This window comes from Mustela erminea, chromosome 19 (assembly GCF_009829155.1).
Source record: "Mustela erminea isolate mMusErm1 chromosome 19, mMusErm1.Pri, whole genome shotgun sequence".
NCBI classification, from domain to species: domain Eukaryota; kingdom Metazoa; phylum Chordata; class Mammalia; order Carnivora; family Mustelidae; genus Mustela; species Mustela erminea.
The window spans coordinates 8,247,006-8,273,897 of NC_045632.1; the positions used below are offsets into that span (position 1 = coordinate 8,247,006).

Sequence of the window (26,892 nt, forward strand, 5' to 3'; positions counted from 1 at the left end):
GTGTGACTTGAGCCTACATCCCAGGAGCCTGAGATCAAGATCTGAGCAGAAATCAAGAGTCGGTACTTACCCAAGTGAGCCACCAAGCACCCAATTATTTTTTAACTCTTATCTCTGTGGTAAAGTTCTCACTATTGTTTTCTCAACTCCTTGAGTATCCTTATGATTATGACCTTAAATTCTCCATCAAGCTCCTTACTACTCCATCAGGTCTGTGGCCCTGCAGAACTCTCTGCTCAGGAGATGTGAGGTGGGCAGGGGCTGACCTTGCTGAGACCGAGGAAAGCCTCGCTGAGAAGGGCAGTTCCCTCAGATCACAGTGGGTGGGGACTGGTGCAAGCAAGGCAGACAGCCAGTGTCTTACTGAGTGGGACTCAGTCTTTATGCTACAGGACAGGAGAGGGCTCCCATGTTTTGGAAGCCACATGTCACTGAATGTTTCCTCTCAGGAATGTGCTCCTAGACTACTGAATACTCTCCCCACTGTGCACCCCAGATGTTCTTCAGATGACTGTTTCCACGCTCGGTGCCCCCAGGTTGTTTGCCAACCTTCTGTCCGGGAGCACCCCAGTGCCCTCCTGATTCTATCCCATCCAAACCTGCTGACCATTAAACCTCCAGGCTTTAAGATGTGCTGGTTCCAAGAACTCATGAAATTCAGCCCTTCTCCCTCTCCAAGCCAATGGTTTTGGGGAACCCAAAAATGTATCCCTGGAGTGCTCCTCTGTCATGACACCTACTGCACAACCGGGGCTCCCTTCCCGCCACAATGCTATACTCCTCTCCTCCCTAAACCATGTCTCCACACAATCTGCCATCTTCCACATGGCCTCTTCTGCCTCTTACTTGGAGAGTTTGTCCTGTCACTCCTCAGCCCAATGTCTGGGGCATTCAGGAGGACCTGACAGTTGCCTAGTGGTGCTCATGACAGGACACATGAGTCTAGGATCCTCCTATTCCACTGCCCTTGCTTCTCCTGGGAATCCTTATTGTGTTAATCCTGTTAAAACTCATATGGATTTTATAAAGCTGGTACGCAAATCAACACATAAAAATTAGTTTTGTTTCTACACAACAAAGAACAACTCCCAAACAGAGATATCATACATTTAGAGCAAACCCCCTTCCCCCCAACAAAATGATTCCAATTTAACATAATGGTAGAGGTCAAACCAGAAACGATGAAAAGTGTAATATACTGTGCTGGATTCAAAGAATGAATAACTACGAAACACATCCATGTTCTTTCACTGGAATAACTGAAACACAATAAATCTTGATGTGACCTACAGAAAATGCAATCTCTACAAAATGCCAATGTCATTTTTGCACAAAGATCAAAATCCATCCTAACATTATGTGATGTCATGGGATAACCCTTACCCAAAATAATCTGGGAAGTGAAGAGCATATATCCTGACTTATAGCATACAAGGCACAGATATCAAACTAATGTCCTATAGACATGACATCAGGAGTAGAATAATGGAAGAGTCTGGCTGAGCTAGATGTGCACGTCTCCAGTGTTAATGTGTATGACAATGAACTGGAGAGACTATTAAAATTCATATTCTGATTTTTTTTAAAGATTTTATTTATTTATTTGACAGAGATCACAAGTAGGCAGAGAGGCAGGCAGAGAGAGGCAGAAGCAGGCTCCCTGCTAAGCAGACAGCCTGATGCGGAGCTCGATCCCAGGACCCTGGAATCATGACCTGAGCCAAAGGCAGAGGCCTTAACCCACTGAGCCACCCAGGCGCCCCCATATTCTGATTTGGATGTTTGGGTGAGGTCTGAGTTTCTACTTTTCACAAATATGCCACTGATGTCTTACATTGACAATGCATGCTTCCCACAGAACTCCACAACTGAATCACGATAAAGAGTTTCAAAGGTTCCTAAAAAGCGGGAAGAGCATAGAGGTGAGCATGGAGACCTTCCCTTCCCTTCCCTCTTCATTCAAGCCAACTCTACTACCCCTGTAAAATTTTCTCTGGACCTCCTCTTATTTTTGTTTCTTCAATTCACCACGCCACCGTATTCACAGAAATAGCTCCCTCTTTCATGAGAAATGCAGGTGCAATCTGCTTCTGGCTGCAACCCTGGATTTTGTAGCTTGGACCCCACTGCGTCCATGGCCTTTATGAATTTCAGGTTTCCCCTGCATTTTTTCCTAATACTCATGGCTTCAGGCTACAGGATCACTTCTTTCCACCTAGGCTTCCTCCTGAAAACTGACTTTGGTGGGGGGCCTGAGTGGCTCAGTGGGTTAAGCCTCTCCCTTCGGCTCAGGTCAAGATCTCAGGGTCCTGGGATCAAGTCCCACATCCGGCTCTCTGCTCGGTGGGGGGCCTACTTCTCCCTCTCTTTCTACTTGTGATCTCTCTGTGTCTAATAAATAAATAAATCTTTAAAAAAAAAAAGAAACTGACTTTGGTGAAAATGAGCACTTTATAAAAGTTGGTTATACTTTCTGGTCTTCTCCAAAGAATACACTTACACAGAAAAGCCATCCTGAAAACTGTGGCCATTACTACACACTCTTAAATGGGGAGAGATGAGAGAGACCACACTCAAGGAAACAGACTTAAGAAGCTCTCACAGAAGTACTGTGAAGTATGTAAGCCTAGTGATTCACAGACCTGTACCTCTGGGGCTAATAACACATGATATGTTAAATTTTTTTTTTAAAGATAATATGGTTCATATATACAATGGGATATTATGCCTCTATCAGAAATAATGAAAACCCAACTTTTATCAACATGGACAGGACTGGAGATGATTATGCTGAGTGAAGTTAAGTCAAGCAGAGAGAGTCAAGTATCATATGGTTTCACTTATTTGTGGGGCATAAGGAATAATACGGAGGACATTGGCAGATGGAGAGAAGTGAGCTGGTGGGAATCGGAGTGGGAGGTGAACCATGAGAGCTGGCAGACTCTAAGAAACAAGCTGAGGGTTTTGGAGGGGAGTGAGGTGGGGGTTTGGGAGAGCCTGGTGGTGGGTATTAAGGAGGACACGTATTTTATGGAGCACTGGGTGTGGTGCATAAATAATGCATCTTGGAACACTGAAAAAAACAAAACCATGTTTAAAAAAAGGAAAAAAAAAAAAAGCTCTCACAGAAATGACTGTTTTTCCATGTACCCTCGTGGCTGCTCAGCCTATGAGGACCACAGGCTCTTCTTGGTCTTCCGGCTCACTTCTTCACACTGCTGGGCACATGCTTCTCATTCCCTGTCCCCTCCCTTCTATATTAAGGAAACTTTATCTCTACTGTTGTACAGATCAATTTGCTTTCCTAGGACTTTATCCTTATATGAATACGTAGGAGTAGCTTCCTTGGAAGAGTAGGGTTAGTTTTCTCTAGCTGCAAATCTTTTTTTTTTTTTAAGATTTTTAAATTTATTTGACACAGAGAGAGAGAGAGAGGCAGACAGAGAGGGAGGGGGAAGCAGGCTCCCCGCTGAGCAAAGAGCCCAACGTGGGGCTCAATCTCAGAACCCTGATATCATGACCTGATCTGAAGGCAGAGGCTTAACCCAGTCAACCACCCAGGCACCCTACCTGCAACTTCTTAAGACACTAGTTTAATCTACATAGGCATATGCCTCTCAGTATCCATCTTGATTTCTTTTCTATTAATGTATAATGGACAATGTTCCATTAGTTCAGGTGTAGAACATGGGGATTCGACAACTCTGTAGGTTCTACTATGCTCACCACAAGTAACTACCATCTGGCACCATAATATGCTATGAAAATACCATTGGAGGAGTTGCCTGTATTCTTTTCACCCATGGAAGCCTCTAGTTCCCATTCCCACTTCGTCATGATGCCCATCATCCTTCTCCATTCCACACTGGTAACATTCAGGCTATACATTGTATTTGTGTGTCTCTTTATGCTTTTTTCATTGTGTCTTGCATTTGCGATAATGAGGTTTGACCCAGAAGTAATTATGTGATGTGAACTAAGTCAGAGATTCAAAGACAAATACCATACATATTCACTTATATGTACAATCAAAACAACAATGTAAATGAACAAACAAGAAACAGACCTATGAACATCTATTTTGTTTTGAATAAAGTCCATGGATAATCTCAATAAATATAAAACTTCCAAGATGACACACATTCCATATTGTAACCCATTGGTATGTAACAGTGTTCCAATATGGGCAGAAGACAAGAGGTTCCCAGGTCAAAGTCCAAGTGTCTTATGGCTCATGACATAGCAAACATCATAAACATCTTCATCACACTAGTGACACTGGCCAGCTGCTCACCCCCAACTCATACAGGGACGCACTGCACATGCGGTTGGTTTATGTTGGACACTCTGAGCATAGGAAACCCCAGTATCTTCAAGGAACACCTAGCGTATATGTCCAATCTTCAGCTATGAAAAGAAACATCTGTTTTCCAATACAATAAACTCATCTGTCCGCTACCCACAATCAAGATGCCATCACTATACTACCAAATATGAGTGGAATGAAAATTACAACTAAAACATCAATCAAGGAAACACCTGTGCAGATCATGAGGTCATCACATGACTTCAAGGAATATTGATAATACTATATAAGTCACATCTGTGATTCCATGCAGGTATCCACAACAGTAACCAATACATTTTCCTTCGTGATCTTTTGCTGCTCATCTGGGAGTGATATACAGTTACATGCAGGGTAGGTCACAAAGTCAATGTGCCTGGAAGGTTTGACTTTAAGATTTTCCAACCATCGGCCATAGGGCCAATTGCAAAGCTCTGGAAGATACCTAAGATGCACATGGTACCACCAAAGACACATCCCTGGCTACTCTGTAAACCTAAAAATGAAGTGTGCATCCAACATCATGGCAGAAATATTTCATCCAAAAGCTGTCAGTGTGGGTGCGACTCCATTACAGACAATGGACAATGAGTTGCCTATGCTCACCTGTTTGGCAATAAAAGTTGTAGAACTTATCCTACCTCCAGTGAAGTAAAGAGAGACAATGGTACATCGATCAGGTTGCCAGGATTGCAGGGACAGCCTGCAAGACAAAGATTATGGCATTTCGCAGCTCCTGGAGGCGTATCTGCTGTGGGAATAGAGGAATCATCATTCATCTGAGCACACAGGCCCACGGAAGATCGATGACACCAGAACTGACATTGGGTGTGTGGGCCTGGGAGACTGAAGAACACCGCTAGAGGAGGAAGACAGAGATAAGTCAACGGAGAAGTCAGCATCGAAGATCTTGGCCATGTGAATGCATATCAAGACACGACTTGTGTAGGGAAGCCTGGGTGGCTCAGTCAGTTAAGCTTCTGCCTAAAAACTGGATCCTGATGCAGGGTCCTGGGATAGAGCCCTGCCTGGGACTCCCTGCTCAGTGGGGAGTCTGCTTGTCACTCTGTCTCTGGCCCTCCCCTGACCTTGTGTTCATTCTCTCTCTCTCACACAAATAAGTAAGTAAAGTCTGTAGAAAAACTGATCTGTGTAAGGAAATGAAAAGAAAACATAGTTCAGGGGCGCCTGGGTGGCTCAGTGGGTTAAAGCCTCTGTCTTCAGCTCAGCTCATGATCTTAGGGTCCTGGGATAAAGCCTTGCATTGGGCTCTCTTACTCACTGGGGAGCCTGCTTCCCCTTCTCTCTCTGCCTGCCTCTCTGCCTATATGTGATCTCTGTCAAATAAATAAATAAAATCTTTTTAAAAAAAGGAAAAAGAAAAGAAAACATGGTTCAACTTTTTCAGAGGACATTTCATTTTGTTAGCCATGTAGGGAGAAAAAATTAGGAAACCCCAGACACTAAGGAAACCACAGAGCACATCAGTTTCTACTACATTTCTGACTGATAAATATAAGGACTCGATCTCTGGGGTATGGTATAAGAAAAAATTGCTAAGAGGAAGAAAACAACAACAACAACACACCAACCATGAATGGTGAAATGAAGAAAAAGATTACAAAAAGAATTAAAAACATCTCTGTATCCCAAGTTCGAGAGAGAGAAATAGAGTTAGAAAGGATACAAAGGACACATTCTCATGATACATGGAGAACTACAAAGACTGAAGACAAAGGCATAACAGAAAAAAATGAGGACAAGAACTCACTAGACACTTTGAAAAAGAGATTGGCCAACAGTTAGTGCCCAACTCTGTAGTAATAGAGACAAACACCACTAGCAACAAAGCAGATAAAAGTAGGACATGGTATGATCATGTATGAACCAGGAGCCAAACATCAAAATCACATAAGCTGTCAAAATGGGGACAACGCAGAAACTGAAATTTTTCCTTTATCTATAAATAAAAAACTGGATGATCAAATTTAAAGAGACGGAAGAAGAAACAACCCATGTGGTGATAAGCAATCAAATAAGCAGCATGGCAACAGACATATCTCACAGAATAATCATTAACACGAAAGGCATTTGTCTCTGTTAGGGTTATGTTTCAATATCAAAAAAATCATGATTTAAACATACTACCTCTTGGATATCAAGCATGTATATGTGCAAATTCATACACACATATAAAAAAAAAATACCCACAAATACATGTATACAGGGAAACAACTGTTTTTAGCCCCAGGAGAAGAGAAGACTGTTCCTCACAGAGTGAGGACCTCATGAAGATAGTGAAAAAGTAGTTCCACCTTCGCTCAACAAACATCTGTTCACATGAGACACCAATGCATGATTCTCAATACAAAAGCATAGGCTGATGCACCCCGGGACCCCAGAGACCAAGAAGGACACCTCTAGAAGGGTAACAGGAGCAATTTCACGTGCATCCCAGTACGCCTTCCCTGGGCCAGCAAAGTGTGCCACTAAGAGGGACCTGAAGGAACTACAATGGCTCCACAAAGAAAATGACAGCCCAGAGTGGACATCCAGCATTCCCCAAAGGGCAAACCACTCTCTGGGTGGCCCAGTGAGAGCTCACCTCACGGGGATCCCTGGGGGAATCTGTGGTGCTGGACCACTGGGGACCCTATAGACACGGAGAAGTTGGACAGGGCTTACAGCAACCAGTGCTCAGATCGTAGAGCTGTCAGACCAGACAGTGCTCCAACTTGTAGTGGCAACGAATCAGAGATCCATGGGAATCTGCCCACTTGCAGGGAGGAGATGAACCTACCTGGCTAAGGAGATTTGTCAGCAGCTGTGACTGACTTGGGTGTCCAGCCAACGCTTTGAACTAGAACATTCTCTGTTCTCTGTCTGGGTAGCCATGCAAGTTCTAAGTCACTTCCCATGGTTGATCCTAGCCTCCAATCCTGCTCCACTGGAAGCCTGAACAGAGACCATAGACAACCTCATAGCCTCTCTAACAGGCCTCTGGGAAGAAAACCAAGCCAGCAGCATGGACCAAGCATTGAGCATAAGCTCTTACTCTGCATGAGCAGGGAGCTTCTTCAGTGAACCTGGGCAGCCTCTGAGCCCAGCCTATGGTCCTGCCCAGCAACAGAGAATGGCCTTCGATCCCACCACATGTTCAGCATCACCTCTGGCCCTGGCTGATCACAGAGTTGCCAGCATAGGTTTTGGAGGCACTCAGGAGTCCACACATGTCCATAGACAGATGTCTAGCCCTCTGTGCTCATAGAGAATAAGTGTATATTCAAAATGATCGCACATGTTTTACAGCAGAAGCTGCTGAGGTCCATGGGATACCTCTAGAAGGAATGCCAAACAGTTGGCTACATTTAGATGACTGCAAATAAAACCACAATTTCAAAGGATTCCAATGAAAATTGGCATCAGACAGATACTCTCACGTTTCAAATGCACACAGGGTTTTTTTTTTTTTTTTTTAAACAGGGTTCAATATTCATTTTCAGAGATGATTCACCATGAAACATGACTTGTGGGCTACTTTTTATCATTAAAAAGAAAATCCAAATATTCACGAGCATCTGACATGTTCCTCTGCATACTGCATACAATGTATGTCCCACGGTTATTGAATCTGCTCTTAATGTATTCAATGCTCTGGATTCTATGGTTTAGAGCTAACACTATTTTCCTTGTACTGAAAGAAATTATTTTTTTTTCATTTATTTATTTTGAAAGAAATGATGTAGATAAAGGAAGGTATAGTGAGCCCCTATTGGTAGAGCAGGGTTTGAATCTGGCTGCCCTACATAGGAACATGAGGCATATGGACAAAGGAGAAAGAGGCCCTTCTAGAAGGTGACCCAGGTTTGGATTCTCTTTCCTCCTGGACACTCAATGGTTCACGCAGCTGTCCTCACACAGAACAGCTTCCATGAAAGGACACTTCAAAGTCAACATTCCAGTCCACACCACACATATATAGCCTGAGTGGTTTCCAGGCTGACTACTCAGAAGTAGACACAAAGGTCAGGCATCCAAGGAACAATACAGGAAAGGCCCAACACACAGGAGTCCACATTCACACCTGGAGACCCAAGACTACACACCTGAGTATCTCACTACATTACCCACAGGCTACTACCTTCCCTGAAGAACCCAACTATGAATGTGTCGCCAGATACAGGTTCTCAAGGTCTAGTCCCCAGACAGCCACCCGAGACTAGGTAAGAAAAGAAAGGTGGGGGGCTGCACCCCACAGCTACTGACATAGTAGTGTAAGGTTAGCCATAGGGATCCAAGAATTGTAACTGCTCCCAGTGATTCTGACCCAGGCCCATCTGCACAACCTCTGCAGGAATGAAGTCACAGGTCAATCTGAGTTATCCCCACAGAAGTCCCTCTCAGGGGCGCCTGTGTGGCTCAGTGGGTTAAGCCCCTGCCTTTGGCTCAGGTCATGATCTCAGGGTGCTGGGATCAGGCCCTGCATCAAGTTCTCAGCTCAGCAGGGAGCCTGCTTCCTTCTGTCCCGCTCTCTCTCTCTCTCTCTCTCCCTGCCACTCCCTACTTGTGATCTCTGTCAGTCAAATAAATAAATAAATAAAATATTAAAAAAAAAAAAAGTCATCCCTCTCAGAAACCCCCTGTGCTTGTGGTCACATTAGTGTTAGGGACACACACACACACACACACACACACACACACACACAGGATTCCTTTTCCTTCTGAAGATACAGGTACCCACACATATGTATGTACACGTGCTTCTTCCTAGTTAGTTCTCTGACCCCAAAATCTGTCTTTAGCTTAATATAACACATTGCATTCTGTGCATATCAAAACCCTAAAACTCTGCATGTGTTCTCTATGCTCACAGAACAACTGGAGAAACATACAGGATAAAATTTTATTGAGAGTCCCTGAGAATTCTCTGACTAGGCCATATCATTATATTTTTAGTGACTTTGTTCAATTAGCACTTGTTAGGTAGAAACCCTGGGCATTAGTTCAGTACAACAAAAAGAAACTAACATTTACAAAAACCATTCATGGCAATCCTTACCAAAATCTTAGCAATAAAAAAGAAATTTATACTTACTGAAATAGAGAAATACACTCAAAACCATTCTGTGAGGTCAGCATACCCTGATACCAAAGCAGTATAAACAAAAGATAAAAGGCTGGTTTATCTCATGAATTTTCTGCTACTCTGGCTTTCTTTGGACATCCATCTACATGTACTAATAGAGTCAAAAGAAAAAACGAATCACACTGAAAATAACTGTCCCTCTCTAGAGATCCATCTGCCCCTGAATCCTTTCAGGTCTACTAACAAATACAATCGACCACTGAATAACGTGCTTTTCATAAGTAACAGTCCACTTGCAACAGATAAGTTTATCTTAATAAATCTAGTGCACCACAGTAAATGTCTTTGCACTATGACTGCCTGAATATTTTATTTCCTCAAATTACTTCCTTTTTAAAAAAATTTTTTTTAAAGATTTTATTTATTTATTTGACAGAGAGAAATCACAAGTAGACAGAGAGGCAGGCAGAGAGAGAGAAGAAAGAAGCAGGCTCCCTGATGAGCAGAGAGCCTGATGTAAGGCTCGATCCTAGGACCCTGAGATCATGACCTGAGACAAAAGCAGAGGCTTTAACCCACTGAGCCACCCAGGTGCCCCTCAAATTACTTCCTTATAAAACTATGGTATATACAGCAGACCACATACAAAGGATGGGAAGACTGATAAACCATCAAACACCACAGATGAAAAGAGACTTTTGAAACAGCAAGGCAAATGCACTTCACCTTGTGCAAGAGCTCCTAGAAGAGTAGTAGTGGGATCCCAGCAGTCCCAACAAGAATGGGGCCAGCATAATGCACTCCGGTACTGAAAGATCAAAAAATACCACCAAGAATACTTTACCCGGCAAAACTCTTTTCCGCAGACATAGAAATGAAGACATTCTCAAGTAAAGACCCCTCTACATTTACCAGTAGACCTGTCCTACAAGAACCATTAAAGAAACACTCTCTAGATGAAATAAAAGGATTCTACCCAGAACCTGCAACCACACAAGAACACAGAGCTCTCCACTGAGCAGAAATATGTAGACAATTACACAAACCTGTAGTGTTGTAATGAGATACCAGTCACGTTTATTTCTGCTACAGAGCTTTGTTTTTGTTTTTGTTTGTTTAATACTTTGTTAAAGTATTAAAATCACAAATGTAGGTCATAAAGTACACAACATAAAAGAATTTGTAGTATCAAAGTGGGGGGGGTGCAGGGGTAAAGACAGGAAGAAGAATTCTTTATGGTATTGGTACTGAGTTTTAAACTGTTTTATAACAATGTTGTTTTAAGGAATCTCTAAGGAAATCACAAGGAAAATACTCCCAGAAGACACAAAAGGCAATGAGAAAGGTACCAAGGCATATCATGGGTATTCATCTTACAATTACAGACAAAAGATATCTTTCATATTTCATACCAAAACATGATACAGAAGTATAAAATGTTTGAAAATTACTTTGAATTCAAAACAGTCTTTCTCTCATGCAGAGAGAATAAAAATTCACCCACAAAAACAAGGTGAAATGAATTCTATGTTGATGACAACTCACCTAGACAAGGTACAACATTCACTGACCACTACCTAGGAGAGAAAAAGTAGGGGTCACACAGTATGTATGTGTGACATACAAACACAAGATTTACAAAATTTACTGGCAAAAAACACAAAGATCATTTTTTTTTTTTGAGTTATGCTCACATGGTCTTAAAATATACTGAGCTGAAAATTCCCTTCCTATAACAACACACACAGGTAAGACCAAATCCACAACTAACGAATATGGTGGTATGAGCCAGACACAAGAGGCACATTATTAGGAAATTACAAATTAGAGTAAGACAAAACTCAACCCAAGAAATTCTAAATAAAACACTGATGGATGACAGAAAAGGAAAACTTCCATATAACCATGATTTAAAACTGTGTCCATGTGCCCATGAAAAACAAGCATTTGATTGGCATGTATTCATGAACTATAACATCGTAAAGAATTCTCATTAAAATCAATTATAGAAAGCTGTAAGTGAGGGGCACCTGGATGGCTCAGTGGGTTAAAGCCTCTGTTTTCAGCTCAGGTCATGATCCAAGGGTCCTGGGATCGAGCCCCGCATCAGGCTCTCTGCTCAGCAGGGAACTTGCTTCCCTTCCTCTCTCTCTGCCTGCCTCTCTGCCTACTTGTGATCTCTTTCTGTCAAATAAATAAATAAAACCTTTATAAAAAAAAGGTGTAAATGAAAATTTTTTAACACTTAAAAAGCTTGAAAGAAAAGTACTACGTTATTAATATATTTCCCCTCCTGCACAAAATGTAACCCTATAATCCATTCTGTAAGACAGAGGAAACAAACAACTTCTCCATTTCTCAGTATATAAACACCATGGAAGTTGAAAAATATGCTGAGAGACACTGTATATGAAATTAATATTTGGGATTAAATTCTGATAGATTCTGAGAAAATTAGAAGGAAAAGCTCAAGATTAATTTCCCAGAAATAACATCACATTATTGAAAAAAAGGATTTTCCAAACATGGGGATTCAGGGTACCTGTGGGGCTCAATTAGTTAAGCAGCTTCCTTCAGTTCAGGTCATGAGCTTAGGGTTCTGGATCCAGGACTCCCTGTTCAGCAGGGACGTTGCTTCTCCCTCTCCTTTTGCCCTTTCCCTACTCATTTTTTCTCTCTCCGTCTCTCAAACAAATAAAATTTTTAAACAAAATATATGGGAATCTTACTAATTGTCTAACTCACTACTTAAAAAGCACATGTGCATGTCGTATCAGGACATTTGATGTACAAAATATAGAGCTAAATCACATATAGAACTAATCAGAAAGTGTGTTTTCACTTTCAAACACACATGACAAAGTCACGAGAAGTTCACAGAAGACAGAGTCATGATGCAATTATTAACAAATGATATAATAAATAAAACTTTATTAAAGGCTACAAGTCCAAGTACTAAATGTGCTAGCTCCCTGATAGCATTTGTTATGTAGGAATTCTCAGACACAAAGGGAGACATTGCACTATTTGACCACTGAGGAACAGAACTCAAAGAGTGGACATTTCTATAGTTTTAAAATAAAAAAAAGAAAGAAAGAAAAGAAAAGAAAGAAAAAAGAACACTTGAAGGGAAATAAAGCAGTATATTTTCTCATTTTAGAGCGGTGCTATGTTATCTGATGAAATTACTAAATCTCAGTTTTGTTTAAGACTAATATTAAAGCCTCTAACATTAGAAAGCCAAGGCAGAGAACATTAGAAATCTGTCTCCAGTGTTCTGAAAATTTCTGCACCAAACCCCACTGTGCATACATCGAGGAGAGGGAGAAGCAATGTCCCTACTTGTCTCATGAGGAACCAGAATTTACAAAGACTTTAGCCTAGTTGAAGAGCAGATGTCCTTTTGAGAGAGACAGAGACATAAAACTGGGCATGTCTCCAACTGACATTCCTTCAGGGAGAGCTACTCGAACCGCAGCTGAAGGTCTACCTTCCTTCTTAAGACTTGGACGTCCCCTCTGTCACCTGCCTCACCCATTCCCACCCACCTGCATGGAGAGCTACAGTATCCTTTCTCTTCACATCCCAGAGCTCCTTATCTTGCTCCAAAAACATGATCAGGTTTGGCTTTGACACAGTGAGACCTGTTTATGAGGAAAAAGAAAAATGACTATTGCTGCCAATTCTAACTTTCCATGAGTCTTATGTTCAGTAGAGAAGAGATGATGTTGGACAATTCTAGAAAATGGTTTCCCAACAGCTGTTGCCCAACAGTCCATTTAGAACACACCGAAGGCATTTCCAATGTTCACATCCTGACCTCCACTTCCAAGTAGCAGACATAATAAGAAAAGTGTATTTCAGTCTCAGATGTAAGCAGCACTATTCTATGTCACTCAATGTTGAGAACTGCCACTCATCTTCACAAGCCATGATGTTACCTTGAGGAAGGAGGAGCTGAGGCTGAAAAGGAAACATCATGAAGATTTGTCTCTCCATCCACAAACCCCTACTTTTTTCCCTTTCTGCCTGGATCTGGAATCCAGTCATCCCAAGAGAAATCTCCCAAGAGGCAGTCTTCACAGGAAGTGACAAAACCCTGTGTGGGGCTTTGGAAACCTGGAAGGAGTCTTCCTCACCCAAGAAATGGAGATGTCCATAGTTCTCTAACATCACGTCCTTGTACAGTTGCCTCTGGGTGTGGGTCAGGCATCCCCACTCCTCCTTGGAGAATTCTATGGCCACATCCCTGAAGGTGAGCAGTCCCTGTAACAAATACCACAGTCACCAAGTAACCATCGACAAAGTGTGCCCCTAAGATGGTCCCTAAAATGAAGAGGAAGTTAGTGTCAGCAGCTAGAACCAGACCTGACCTTTTCATCTCTGTGATATGAGTGTGGGAAGAAAGAAAACCTATGGGGCAGGGCGCTGCCTGGTTGAGAACTTTCACTCCTTTCACTCTCAGAAGTCAACTCTATCCACGACACAGAGGTGACAGCCCTCCTTGTCCAGTGCAAAATGTTGGGATGTGGGAGAGGGACCAATGGTCAAGCAATTCTAGACATGTTTCTGATGTGAAATATTGGGGTTCTGGAGTGAATGATGAAGGAATTGTTGATATACCTGTAGTACAAACACTGTGGTCCTAATGCAAGGGAAGAGGAAGGTTGTGAGCAGTGACTGGTTCTATGCTGTCAGGTGGGGAGGGGGTGAGGGATAGCAGGAGGCTCTAGGAATTTGGAAGCCAGTTTCCAGGACCCTCAGGGCCTCCCAGCTGGTGTTTTGATGAGGCCAGTCACTGTATAGTAACACTTTAGTCAGGAGACCCTCCAGATATCTACCAGAGAGCCACAAGCTTGAAGGATCATGGCCAAGCTACATTTAGGGAAGAGTTCAAGGGAGTTTCCAAAGGAATTTTCATCTGTTAAAGTGGAATTACAAGATCCTGGAGGTATACTGTCAAGCTAAGGCTGTTTTTTGCATCCAACAAAACATTAACCTTGAGACATTTGTGAGTTCCCTGAGGAATGTCCCACTCTGTCTTTCTCAGGTATTTATCAAGAGATTGGAAGCTGAAGGAAATTGAATTTTATCCGCATCTCTTTTGACTTTGTTTTCCTCCTCAGAAACTATAAGCAAGAGGGAACCAGATAGTTTAGTTGCTCAGGGTTTGCCTTCAGCTCAGGTCATGATCCCAGACTCCTGGGATGGAACCCTCAGTTGGGCTCCCCACTCAATGGGGAATCTGCTTCTCCTTCTTTCCCTGTCCTCATTCATGCGCTCTCTCCATCTCACAACTGAGAAAATGCATAAAAGAAAGAATGAAAGAAAGAACGAACCTACAAGCAAGCGAAACACAGAAGAAAGAAGTTTACACCTGAAATGCCACAGTTCCTGCATATTCCTCAGTATCCTATGTTCCTTACAAATGACAGGAAGGAAAATAGGAACATTTCAGGGGAGGATCTGGCAGACAGCACCAAGCCAATAAAAGAAGTTCCCATCAGCTGAATGGAAACAAACGTTATCAGCGCCTAATGCACATCAAAGGACACATCATCACTGGAGTCTCCACTGGGCTGAAAACAGGATTTCAGAATATAAATCTGATTTTGGAAATACAGTGGATATACATACACAAATCAAACACTTTCCTTCTGTAGAGGCTGCTTTTAGGCAAGCAGGCTTCAGCAAAGGAGTCGAGGAACGGCCCCTGTGTCCCCTTGGCTGAGTTCAGACAGGGCCATCAGGGGACCCACCTCAAAATTCCCAGGAGACTAAGGAACTAATTGGCTTCTGACAACCAGGTACAGTGAGCAGAAAGGAGCAAGTTCCTCATTCCCCAGAACTCCTCACCTTCTTTCCCGCTTTAAGAAACACACCCCCCCCTCCTTCAGATAGGCTCTCCTGTGCCCTCCTGCCTGCTCATCTCTGGTATTCAGGAAACTTCTGCAGCCTTTGTCCTGCCTCAGGGGAATTCCAACAGCCCTGCGGAACGGGCTTCCAGCCAATCATGGACCCACGTCTGACTGACAGAGACATTACACTGAGATAGCACAGCATCTCTGTGCTAGTAGTAACTACTTTATGCCTTTCTTTTCTTTTAATTTTTAAGATTTATTTTTATTTTCATCTTCTTTAAAGATTCTATTTATAGGGGCACCTGGGTGGCTCAGTCAGTGGGCATCAGCCTTCTACTCAGGCCAAGACACAAGGTCCTGGGATGGCCTTCTACATTGAGGTGGTGGGGGGGTGTCTTTACTCAGTGGGGAGCCTTCTACCTCTGCCCCTAACACAGCCTATTTGTGTTCTCACTCTTTTTCTTACAAATAAAACTTTTTACAAAGACTGTATTTATTTCAACAAGAGACAAGTGAGAGAGCACAAGTAGCAGAACAGGAGAGGAAGAGAGAGAAGCAGGATCCCTGCCCACCTGGGAGCCTGATGTGGGGCTGGACCCCAGGACCCTGAGATCATGACCAGAGCTGGAAGCAGAGGCTTAACCCACTGAGCCACCCAAGTACCACAATAAATAAAATTTTGAAAAAAAAAATTATTGTATTTATTTCAAAAGGAGCAAGAGAGAGACCACAAACAGGCAGTAAAGCAGAGGGGGAGGAAGAAGCAGGATCCCTGCCGACCTGGGAACCTGATGTGGGTCTGGATCTCAAGTCCCCAGGATAACGACCTGAGGTTGAGGCAAAAAGCAGACTCTTAACCAACTGAACCACCTTAGGTCCCCAAGACTGATTTATATTTTAGAGGAGATGGAGAAGGGCAGGAGAGGAATAAAAAGCATGTCAAGGGGACTCCCCTCTGGGCACAGAGCCTGAAGCGGGGATACCAGACCAGGACCCTGAGATCCTGACCTGAGCGGCAATCAACAGTCCAACCTTAGTTGACTGAGGCCCCAGGCACCTTCCTCTAGTGCATTTTTTTTTTAAAGATTTTATTTATTTATTGGACAGAGAGAGAGATCACAAACAGGCAGAGAGGCAGGCAGAGAGAGGAGGAAGCAGGCTCCCCGCTGAGCAGAGAGACGATGCAGGGCTCGATCCCAGCACCCTGGGACCATGACCTGAGCCGAAGGCAGAGGCTTAACCCACTGAGCCACCCAGGCGCCACTCACCTAGTGCATTTTAAGTAGAATATCTCTTTCACGTGCTAAAGATGGAGATACACACACCCATTTTTAGAATAAAAACTTTCCAAGTTTTTCTGGACTCATAGCCACTGAGCTTATGTCTGCATTTCCTTCCTCCCCGGCTGCACACAGCTGATCGAGAATCCAGACGAGCCCGAATGAGAAATGATTTCCCTCCCTGACATCCCAGGACCAGACCTCATCAGCCACAGGATTCTCGGACTCGACACCTTCCCCTCTGGATCTGCCACCAATGGAATATTGTCACTCCTCGCAAGACCTTAATTCAAAGTGACAACGGCTGATGCCCTATCGAAGCTAGGTTGGGGACAAAGGACAGAAGGCTCTGGGACATAGAGAAGCATTCTAAAGACCTAACTGTGAGTTATCACTCTGACCAGATCTTAAAAACAGGTAAACGTAGAAGCAAGAAGCACCGGAACTCAAGGCATCCACATCTGCAGCTTCTAAACGCGAGGGTCTGCAGAGAACCAGAGCACATGGCTGCGCGGGGACACCAGGCTCACCTGAGAACCGGCCATTTCTGTCTTCGCCTCCACCTCTAGATTTCGTCCTCATGAGGGATCTGGGGGAAAATCACAGCTGCATCAGGAGAAAATGCCCTGAAATCCAGCAACAGAGCTCCTTGTCCTCACACAGCACGCCCGCGGGCAGGACTCAGAGATGCAGAAAAGGCCCAACTTTCCAGTCCTTTGCGTGAGGAGCAGCTCAGAAACTGTGAGCTCCCCTGAGGACACCCATCCCTGCATTTTCCTCTCCTGCTTTGTGGGGAGGGAGGGGTCCCCTGCCACTGCCACTCATACCTTCAGCATCAGCATTGGAACCTGACCGTCCCAGACTCAGGGAGCAGAGACCTTGTCAACTCTCCAAGACCAGAGCTGAAAATCTACTCTCAGAAAACCACCAAAAGCCCTCAGGCTCCCACCCAACCCCACCCCTCTCCCGGCCCTCCCGGAGAATCACCTGAGCCCCTAATTAACACCACAGTGCTGTTTTCGCCCAAACCAACTGACAGAAAGTGAGGGGGAGGCCCACAGAGAAGATCCTTTCTGAAACTCCACAGGTGACCCTGCTGGGAGGGAACTGGGGATGTGACCAGGTCAAGCAGGGGGGCTGGGAGCAGAGTTGAGCCCTGCCTTCCCACCATCAGAGTTTCTGGAGACTGACACCTTCTCCCTCTTTCTGCTACACAGAGAGAGACAGCTTACACACATATAAATGCAAATGTCTCTTTCAAAGTAAACACAGGATTTCAGAGTTTTTTCCTTTATCTTCCTTGATTCAAAATAACTGACCCGAAAATAATGTTCAGGCCAAGGAGACATATTTTTGGGTGACTAAATATTCCCCTCCAGTACCTGTTTCTGTTCATAAGGACCTGACACACAGTCTTCCACACTGCATGTTCTTTTTACTTTCCCATCAGCGATATGAGAATTCTAATTCTCAGCATTCTCAGGAAAATTGGATGTTGTCGCTTTTCTTTATTTTAGCCATTCCAGAAAAGACTGAGTGGTTTCTCGCTATAAACTATGTAGTCTTCTTAAAACAGCTGTCTTGGTCACTGAAATGAAAACCACTTGGAAGGCATCAGGTTGAACAAACATAAAAGCAATTAATGCTTCAGTGAGACTCCATTTCCAAATAAGTAACCTTTCTCTTCTCCACAGACCTCTTCTCGCTTCTCAGCCCTTTGATTAGGAACCTGGTTCTTAGAATATTAAGTGAGATTTGGTGTGTGAGGTGCAGAGCTGATGACCAAGAAAGGATTCTTTAGACATTTTTGGTGCAAAATGGTGGCTTATTGAAGCACAGGGACAGGACCTTGGGCAGAAAGAGCTGCTGCCCTGGGCCTGTGAGGAGTGGTTCATTATATACTCGCCAGTTGGGAGGGGGTCAGGGATGGTGTAAGTCTCTAAGGAGTTTTGGAAGCCAGGTTTCCAGGACCTTGAGGAGCTAGGTATTATTGGGGAAAAGGTTATTCATTATTGGTAATAAAACCTTTGTTGTGAGACCCTTTAGATGTATGTCAGTGGGCCGTATGCTTGGGAATGATGTCAGCACGTATCTTGGAGCATTTGGAGATAAAGTTATAAGGAATAGTTACAGTAGACTTCCAGGATCCTGGTTGGGGGAAGGGGTCTGTCAGGCTAGGATTGCCCTTTGTCCTTAGCAAAGCCTGAACGTGGAGTTTGTTGAGTCCCTAGAGGAGAGTCACTCTGATTATATGAAGGGCTTGTCAGTGGGTAAGGAAATTGAGTAATTTTTCTTCTGCCTCTGCTTCCCACATCAGTGAGACTCCATTTCCAAATACGTAACCTTTTCCTTCTCCACAGACCTCTTCTCCTCACTTCTCAGCCCTTTGATTCAGAAACCCCCACCCTGACGACGTGATGAACATGGCTGGCAACACAGACAAATTCCTCTGGAAATCGGCAATTATCCCGTATTTCCCTACAACCCCCCAGCCCGTTCCTCTGGGTGGGCTGCAGGTTTCATGGCCCTGATCTGCTGAGGCCTTCTTGGCAGGAAAAACAATGAAGCTCTGACTGCCCTTGTTCCCCAGCTCTGTCTGCATGTTCTGTTCTGGGTCTACAGTGTGGAGGTCAGTTCACACAACAGAATGAATGTGAGGAGAGGAAAATTTGTTTTTCCTGTGCTGTTCTCAATGATGTCAGACAGTTTCACAAGAAAAAACAAGTTCTGGGGCGCCTGGGTGGCTCAGTGGGTTAAGCCGCTGCCTTCGGCTCAGGTCATGATCTCAGGGTCCTGGGATCGAGTCCCACATCGGGCTCTCTGCTCAGCGGGGAGCCTGCTTCCTCCTCTCTCTCTGCCTGCCTCTCTGCCCACTTGTGATCTCTCTCTGTCAAATAAATAAATAACATCTTTAAAAAAAAAAAAAAACAAGTATATGAATGAGAAAGGTGAGGCTCAAAGAGGTGACACTTCTGTGTCACTGTGACTTATGAAGGAGGAGGTACGATTTAGAATTTCCAAAGAAGGGATTATATTCAGAGGAGAAAGGAAAGACGATATGTTTATGAAACAATGTTTGTCCTCAAGGAAGGCAACTTTTCTTTTCTTTCTTTTTTTTTTTTGCAGTTTTTTTTCCCCCATTGTTCCAAGATTCATTATTTATGCACCACACCCAGTGTTCCATACAATCCATGCCCTCCTTAATACCCACCACCAGACTCACCAAACCCCCAATCCCCCGCCATAACCCTCAGTTCCTTTCTCAGAGTCCACAGTCTCTCATGCTTCATCTCCCCCTCCGATTTCCCCCAATTCACTTCACTCCTTCACCTAATGTCCTCCTAGTGTTCTCCTCCTAATGTCCTTCCTTATGTTCCACAAATAAGCGAAACCACATGATAATTGACTCTCTCTGCTGACTTATTTCACTCAGCATAATCTCCAGTCCCATCCATGTTGATACAAAAGTTGGGTATTCATCCTTTCTGATGGAGGCATAATATCCCATTGTATCTATGGACCACAGCTTCTTTATCCATTCGTGTGTTGAAGGTCATCTTGGCTCTTTGCACATTTGGTGACCGTGGCCATGGCTGCTATGAACATTGGGGTACAGATGGCCCTTCTTTTCACTATGTCTGTATCTTTGGGGTAAATACCCAAGAGTGCAATTGCAAGATCATAGGGAAGCTCTATTTTTAATTTCTCAAGGAATCTCCACACACTGTTTTCCAACGTGGCTGCACCAACTTGCATTCCCACCAACAGTGTAAGAGGATTCCCCTTTCTCCACATCCTCTCCAACACTTGGTGTTTCCTGTCTTGTTAATTTTGGCCATTCTAACTGGTGTAAGGTGGTATCCCAATGTGGTTTTGACTTGAATCTCCTTGAAGGCTAATGATGATGAACATTTTTTCTTGTGTCTGTTACAGGTAGGCAACTCTTTGTGATATAAACTGTTAATCTCCAGTATCCATGTAGGAAAGAGCATTAGGGTTTGACGCTGATGGCAAGGAAAGGATTCTTGAGATGTCTCTGGTGCCAGAGGTGTTCTATGAAAGCATGGGGACAGGACCTGGGAGCAGAAAGAGCTGCACTATGTCATGAGGCATGGCCCACTACATACTTTCAAGTTGGAGGGAGTTTGGAATAGCAGAAGTCTCTAAGGAATTTTGGAAGCAAGGTTTTAGGACCTTGAGGGGGCTAGCAGTAGTTGGGAAAAGGTCATTTATTACCATCTAAAAAAGCTTAGTCATGGGACCCTTCTGATGTGTCTCGGTGGGCCATCTGCTTGGGAGATGATTGCCAATAAGTAGCTAGCAGGGTTAAGAGGAAAAAAAAGAAAGAAAGAAAGAAAGAAAGAAAGAAAGAAAGAAAGAAAGAAGAAAAAAAAAGTATTTCCAAAAAAAAGTTATATGTTAAAGTAGACTTATAGGATCCTGCTGGAGGTTAGGGAGTTCAGGTCAGGATTGTCTTTTCCCATTAGCAACCTATTAACATCATGGCAGTTGAGTCCTTGAAGGAATGTCAGTCTGCCTGTTTCAAGGACATGTCAATGACCTGTGGGTATAAGGATATTAGTATGTTTTCTTCTGCCTTGGTTTCCCACATCATGATCATCTCTTTTCCTAATAAAGGTCCTCCATCTAATTGATTCTTGAATACACAGACACACACACATATAACTCGGCATCATAGCAGAAGGTAATAATGCCATTTGTATTACAGGACAAACCTTGAAGAAAGATTTCTAACTTTTTTTTTTTTAAGATTTTATTTATCTATTTGACAGACAGAGTTCACAAGTAGGCAGAGAGGCAGTCAGGGAGAGGAAGGGAAGCAGGCTCCCTGCTGGGCAGAGAGCCAGATGCTGAGCTGAATCCCAGGTCCCTGGGGTCATGACCTGAGCCAAAGGTGCAGGCTTAACCCACTGAGCCAACCAGGCACCCCTCAAAATAACAGATTTAAGCAAAACATATTTGAGTACAATTAACCCATCAGCAAGATAACTGGTAGTAAAATCATTTAAAATTACATCTCAGCAAGAAAGTTTCAGCAAACACTATGATCAGCAGTCAACACTGAGAGCATTTTCGTGAAAGTGAGTCTGGGACTAGGGGCCCAGTCTGGGTTCTTCCCGTTCACTACACACAGGATGCCTGAGCGGGGACCCAGAGAAACAGGTAAAGGTGGAAACAAGACAAGGACAGTAGGCGGCTAGAACTGTTATTATTCATGGGCGACGTGATTACATACCTGAAACAGCAGAGTCTGTATTTCGAGTGTTAGACAAACAAGAGAATTGAGAACGTCAGGGAGGGAGAACTTCCCCTGCCCTGTGTTCCCTCTCACTGGCCTTAAGAATCAAATTGACACGAAACAGGCGTACATCCGTGGAACTCAGACATGCAAGTCCAAAGACAACTAGGCACCACGAAGCTTACTTGAGCTAAGGAGAGGGGCAGGGAAGAAGACTCCTTGGCAAGGTGAAAGAGAAGCTTGGAAAAACAAGATTGTTCCATCAGGCAGATGAGGGGCCTCGGTTAACACCTGTCTTCCTGCAGCAGGCTCATCTTTCTGATGTGTGTTAGGCAGTTACATGGGAAGCAGAGGGCCCTTCCTGCATCTGCTGGGTTTTTATTACTTTTAGCTCAGAACAACTTTTATGTGCCATTTTTGGGGGCAGCCTGCTTTGTGTCCCTACAAGAACACAGAGCAAATCCTTAACACAGTGACATCAGTCTTTCTGCTTTACTAGCAGTAATTAAAAAATAATGCAAACAAAAATCAAACGGGTTGCATTTCCCATCAGCAAATACACTGTGACTCTTTCTTATGAGGCATTTCCAGATTTGCACAAAGGAGAACATAACATTAAACATATCAGATGGTCTGGTTAAATTAGTTTTTGACTTAATGTAAGAGATCATCAATATCCTTAGTATTATGAGTTTAACTGTGCTTTTTCTCAGAGAAGATATTGTTAAGTCCTAACCCACACCCCCTTTGCCCCTGGCTTCCTCAGTGTGATCTTACTGGAAGTGTGGTCATCGCTGATATAATGAGTTAAGATGAGGTTATCCTGGGGTAGAACAGAGCTCTAATTCAATATGACAGGTGTCCCTATATAAAGACATGCATCTTGTGAAGATGAAGGACTGGAGTGATGCACCACAAGCCAGGGAAAGTCAAACACTGCCCACCAAGACCAGAAGCTAGAGGAGGGGATGCCTGGGTGGCTCAGTTGGTTAAGCTGCTGCCTTCGGCTCAGGTCCTGATCCCAGGGTCATGGGATTGAGTCCCCCATCGGGCTCCTTGCTTGGCAGGGTGCCTGCTTCTCTCGCTGCCTCTGCCTGCCTCTCTGCCTGCTTGTGTGTACTCTCTCTCTCTGGCATATAAATAAAATCTTAAAAAAAAAAAAAAAAAAAAAAAAAGCTAGAAGAACCAAGGAAAGATTTTTTTCCCGACAGGCTTCAGAGGGAACAGGGCCTTGCAGACACCTTCCACACTCAGGACTAGGAATCAATACATTTGTTTTTATTTTATTTTGGCTTCTCTTTCTTTCTTTCTTTTTTTTTTTTTTTTAACATTTCTGTTTTAGGCCACCATATTTGTGGTATTTTTTTTTTTTAAATATCTTATTTATTTGCGAGAGAGAGAGAGAATGCACACAGGCAGGCTCTCTACTGAGCAGGAGCCTCTTGTGGGACTTGATCCCAGGACCCTGAGATCATGACCTGAGCTGAAGGCAGACGCTTAACAACTGAGCCACCCAGGCATCCCTATTTGTGGTACTTTGTTAAAGCAGCACTAGGACTCCTGTATGTTTAGCAAGTGCACAATGAAATAGTGTAAAACTATGTACCAGATACTAAGAGTCTTTTCAATATATAATTATTATAAAACCCTTGAGAACTCATCTGTGATACAATTTAAAGGAAAAACACTGGAAATTAAAAAAAAAATTGGAATCAAATTTAAATGAAACTTGAGGATACAAAGATAGGAAAAACAAAACAAAACAGAATAAACCCAAAACCAAAAAACCAAAAAACCAAAAAAAAAAAAAAACCCCCAAAAAACAAAACCCCCCAAAACCCTTGTATGGGGAATACTCTTTCCAGTGGGGCACTGGGGCCGTACACATGCCACTAAAAGAGGACTTTGGGTGCCTCCATTTTGGCCTCAATCTTTCTGGTTGGGTTCTTTCCAGTTCCAGTCTCAGCTCACGTGGAAGATCCTGAGAGCAAATCATACTGAGGGAAAGTGAATCCACCCCCTCAAGGAAAGAATGGCCCTGAGCCAGCCAGTCCCCACCAATGATTGACTCACAGACGCCATCACGTAGACTTCCACTGCCTACCTGCACTACTACTCATCCACCCACCTTTGCCCTACATTTTCCTTAGAAACTTGGCAGTATTTTCAATAGTTTGGAGAACAGTCTTTGAGAGGCTACTCTGATGTCTTCCCACTGTCCGCCTCCCTGAAGCAAATCCTTTTTTTCTTTCACCACCACTGGTTTCTCTGCCTTTGAGTTTTGTCAGCGGGAATGGCAGAACCTGGCTTGTTTAGGACCCCAAAAGATGCGGATCCCAGCCCTCCGCTGTGATGTGGGAAATCGAGGCAGAAGATAACTTATTAAATGCTCTTACTGACTACAGCCCAATGGTAAGTCCTTCAAACAGGCAGTAACATTCCTCTAGGAACTCAGCTGCCTTGATGTTCATACTCTGATAAGGGCAAAAGGCAATCCCAGCCCAACCCCCTGGATCCTGCACGTCTACTTTAACACATAAAAACTCCTTTAGAATTTTCCTGTAGCTCTAACCTAGTCCCCACCACCCCCACCCCGCCAAGATATGTGTTAACAATCATCCTCCAAGCATATGACCCACTGATATACACTGGAAGAGTCTCATGACCAAGGTTTTATTAGATGGTAATAAATGACCTTCCCCTAACAGCTAGCCCCCTCAAGATCCTGGAAACCTTGTTTCCGAAATTCCTTAGAGACTTACGCTATCCCTAATCCTCTCCCAACTTGAAAGTATATAATGGGCCACCGCTCATGACCCCAGTGCAAAGGTCCTGCCCATAAGTCCTGTCCCGGTGCTGTAATAAAATCACCTTTTTGCACTAAGACGTCTCAAGAATTATTTCTTGGCCGTCACTTCAGGCCCTAACAACTTTCTTACATCAAGCGGCTGTTGCACAGCTGTCCCCCAGCCACAGCACGACTAGCACATCCCCTGCATGGGATGAGCCTAGGGATGGAACAAACACGGCTTGTCACGGGACACGAGCCTGTCACCTTCTGCAGGGGTAACAACAGTGAGCAGAAGCCCAGGCGAAAGAGGCCCTTCGTGATGCTGTGGGGGTGGCGCCTCAAGACAGGGTGAGGTGCACAGAAGCCCAGGATCTGGGAGGACACCGGGCAGGGGGGCGGCCGCTGGAGGGACGGCGCCCCCGTGAGGGGCATCCGGCCACTAACGGGGACTTTCACACGGCACCGGGTGCGTGAGGAAGGTGGGCCAAGGGTACCAAGCAGAGAAACGAAGAGGCAGGTGGTGTCCCCCCCCCAAAGCTGGAGAGGGGGGCAGGGATGGCCTCCCAGGGATTTTACCTGCAACGGACGCGAGACCCAGCCCTCGGATTGTGTAGGACCGATATCCGGGCTCATGACTGGAGAACACAGGGGCCATTAGTATCCTACCACCCCCACACCCATGTACGGACCTTGGCCGACTGAGTGCCGCCGCGCTACAGCTTGAAGCAGAAACAAAGTGACCTTCTACAGGGAGACCGCCAGGGCTCCAGAACCGCTTCCGGGTCTGCCGGAAATACGCCATGGCGGTGCTGGGAGTGGAAATGGGCGGGTCCGCGGCGGTCGCGGGAGCGAGGGCGGGGTCTACGAGTGGGCGGGGAGTCGGCTTCCCGTGCGCCCTGCCCCTTCTGCCAGGCTGAGCTTGGTCTGGTTTGGGTTCGTTTGTGTTCTTCCGGCATCACGCGGAGCCCCTAGCAATGCCTCCTGACTATTCTACAGTAAACGTTTCCAGCCGTTCAGGGTAAAAGCTTACTGTGCTGTGGACACTTAGGCCGGAAGCTGAGATGTTTTCCTCTTAGGAGGCCGGAAAGGTTTGAGTCTGAAGCTGCCTCTGCTAACAGGTGGAGACGAGAGGGGGCGCTGGGACCTCGGCGGGGATCTGTGCCGACTGTGGCTGCACCCCGGACCTGTACCTGCAGCCCAGACAGAGAGAATGGCTTATTTAGGTGATGGAAGACTGGAGCTGTCTGTTCAGGTTACACAAGCTGGAAGGGTCAGGCATACCGCGCCTGTGAAGAACGTGCAGCTTTGTACCCACTTCCACCAGAACACAGCTTCCGTTCTTCACCCCCCGCAGGACGGCTGAGCAACCAGAGGATTCAGGTCCAGCAGCTTTCAAGGAGCAAGGATGGGTGGGTGGGTGGACAGGAATCTGATGGTTTAGGTCATCAATCTATTGCTTTAAACCATGAAATAGGGGCACCTGGGTGGCTCAGTGGGTTGAGTGTGGGACTTCTGATTTCAGCTCAGGTCGGGATCTCATGGGTCCTAAAATCGAGCCCCTCTTAGGGCTCGTTCCTCAGTGGGGAGTCTGCTTGATATTCTCTGCCTCTGCCCCTCCCTCAACGCACACAGGCTCTCTCTAAAATAAGTGAAGAAATCTTTTTAAAAAAACCAGTTTAGGGATGTCTGGGTGGCTCAGATGGTTAAGCCACTGCCTTCGGCTCAGGTCCTCATCGGAGGCTCCTGGGATCAAGTCCCACATCGGTCTCCTTGCTGGTCTGGCAGCTTGCTCCTCTCTCTGCCTCTGCCTGCTTGTGCGCTCGCGCTCTCTCTCTCTCTCTCTCTGACAAATACATAAATAAATAAAATCTTTTAAAAAAATCAATTTAAAAAGCCTTGAAAATAGGTACTAGTTACTTTGTTCATCTATCTTCAGTGTGTTGATCTATATATTATATGCTGGAGGTGAGCCATAAATCCATGTCTCTTGAAATAGTTGGATTATATCTACTTTTTTTTTTGTTCGGTGAATTTTTTTTGCCCTACTGTAATCCCACATTGATAGATATTTTGTTACAGCACCCAAAGTCCAGGTTCCCATGGCTCAAAAGACCAATACCCAAGAGACAAGACATGAATTTCTGTTTTGTTTTGTTTTTAAAGTATGATCCACACCCAGCATGGGGGGCAGCGTGGGGCTTGAACTCAAGGCCCTGCTATCAGGACCTGAGCTATGATCAAGAGTTGGAGGCTTACCTGGCTGAGCTAC

The 26,892-nt window shown here is 44.5% G+C and overlaps 2 protein-coding genes across 4 annotated transcripts in view; both read right to left on the reverse strand.

Annotated features, from left to right (window-relative positions):
- LOC116579132 (zinc finger protein 11-like) overlaps positions 1-26,892 on the reverse strand; it is a 1,039,038-nt gene that overhangs the window by 5,730 nt on the left and 1,006,416 nt on the right.
- LOC116579161 (putative protein ZNF720) lies at positions 1,695-25,402 on the reverse strand. 3 transcript variants are annotated; one of them, XM_032324153.1, is made up of 6 exons: positions 25,200-25,402; positions 13,571-13,697; positions 12,980-13,075; positions 10,158-10,239; positions 4,987-5,048; positions 1,695-1,898 (listed from the first exon to the last, which is right to left on the reverse strand). In XM_032324153.1, exons 1-6 carry the CDS (start codon positions 25,254-25,256, stop codon positions 1,831-1,833), a joined length of 492 nt encoding a protein of 163 aa, XP_032180044.1. In that variant the 5' UTR covers positions 25,257-25,402; the 3' UTR covers positions 1,695-1,830. The 3 variants fall into 3 exon arrangements, with proteins under 3 accessions (XP_032180044.1, XP_032180045.1, XP_032180046.1); XM_032324154.1 differs by lacking the exons at positions 1,695-1,898; positions 10,158-10,239 and adding an exon at positions 3,513-4,407; XM_032324155.1 differs by lacking the exons at positions 1,695-1,898; positions 4,987-5,048; positions 10,158-10,239 and having other exon boundaries at positions 12,340-13,075.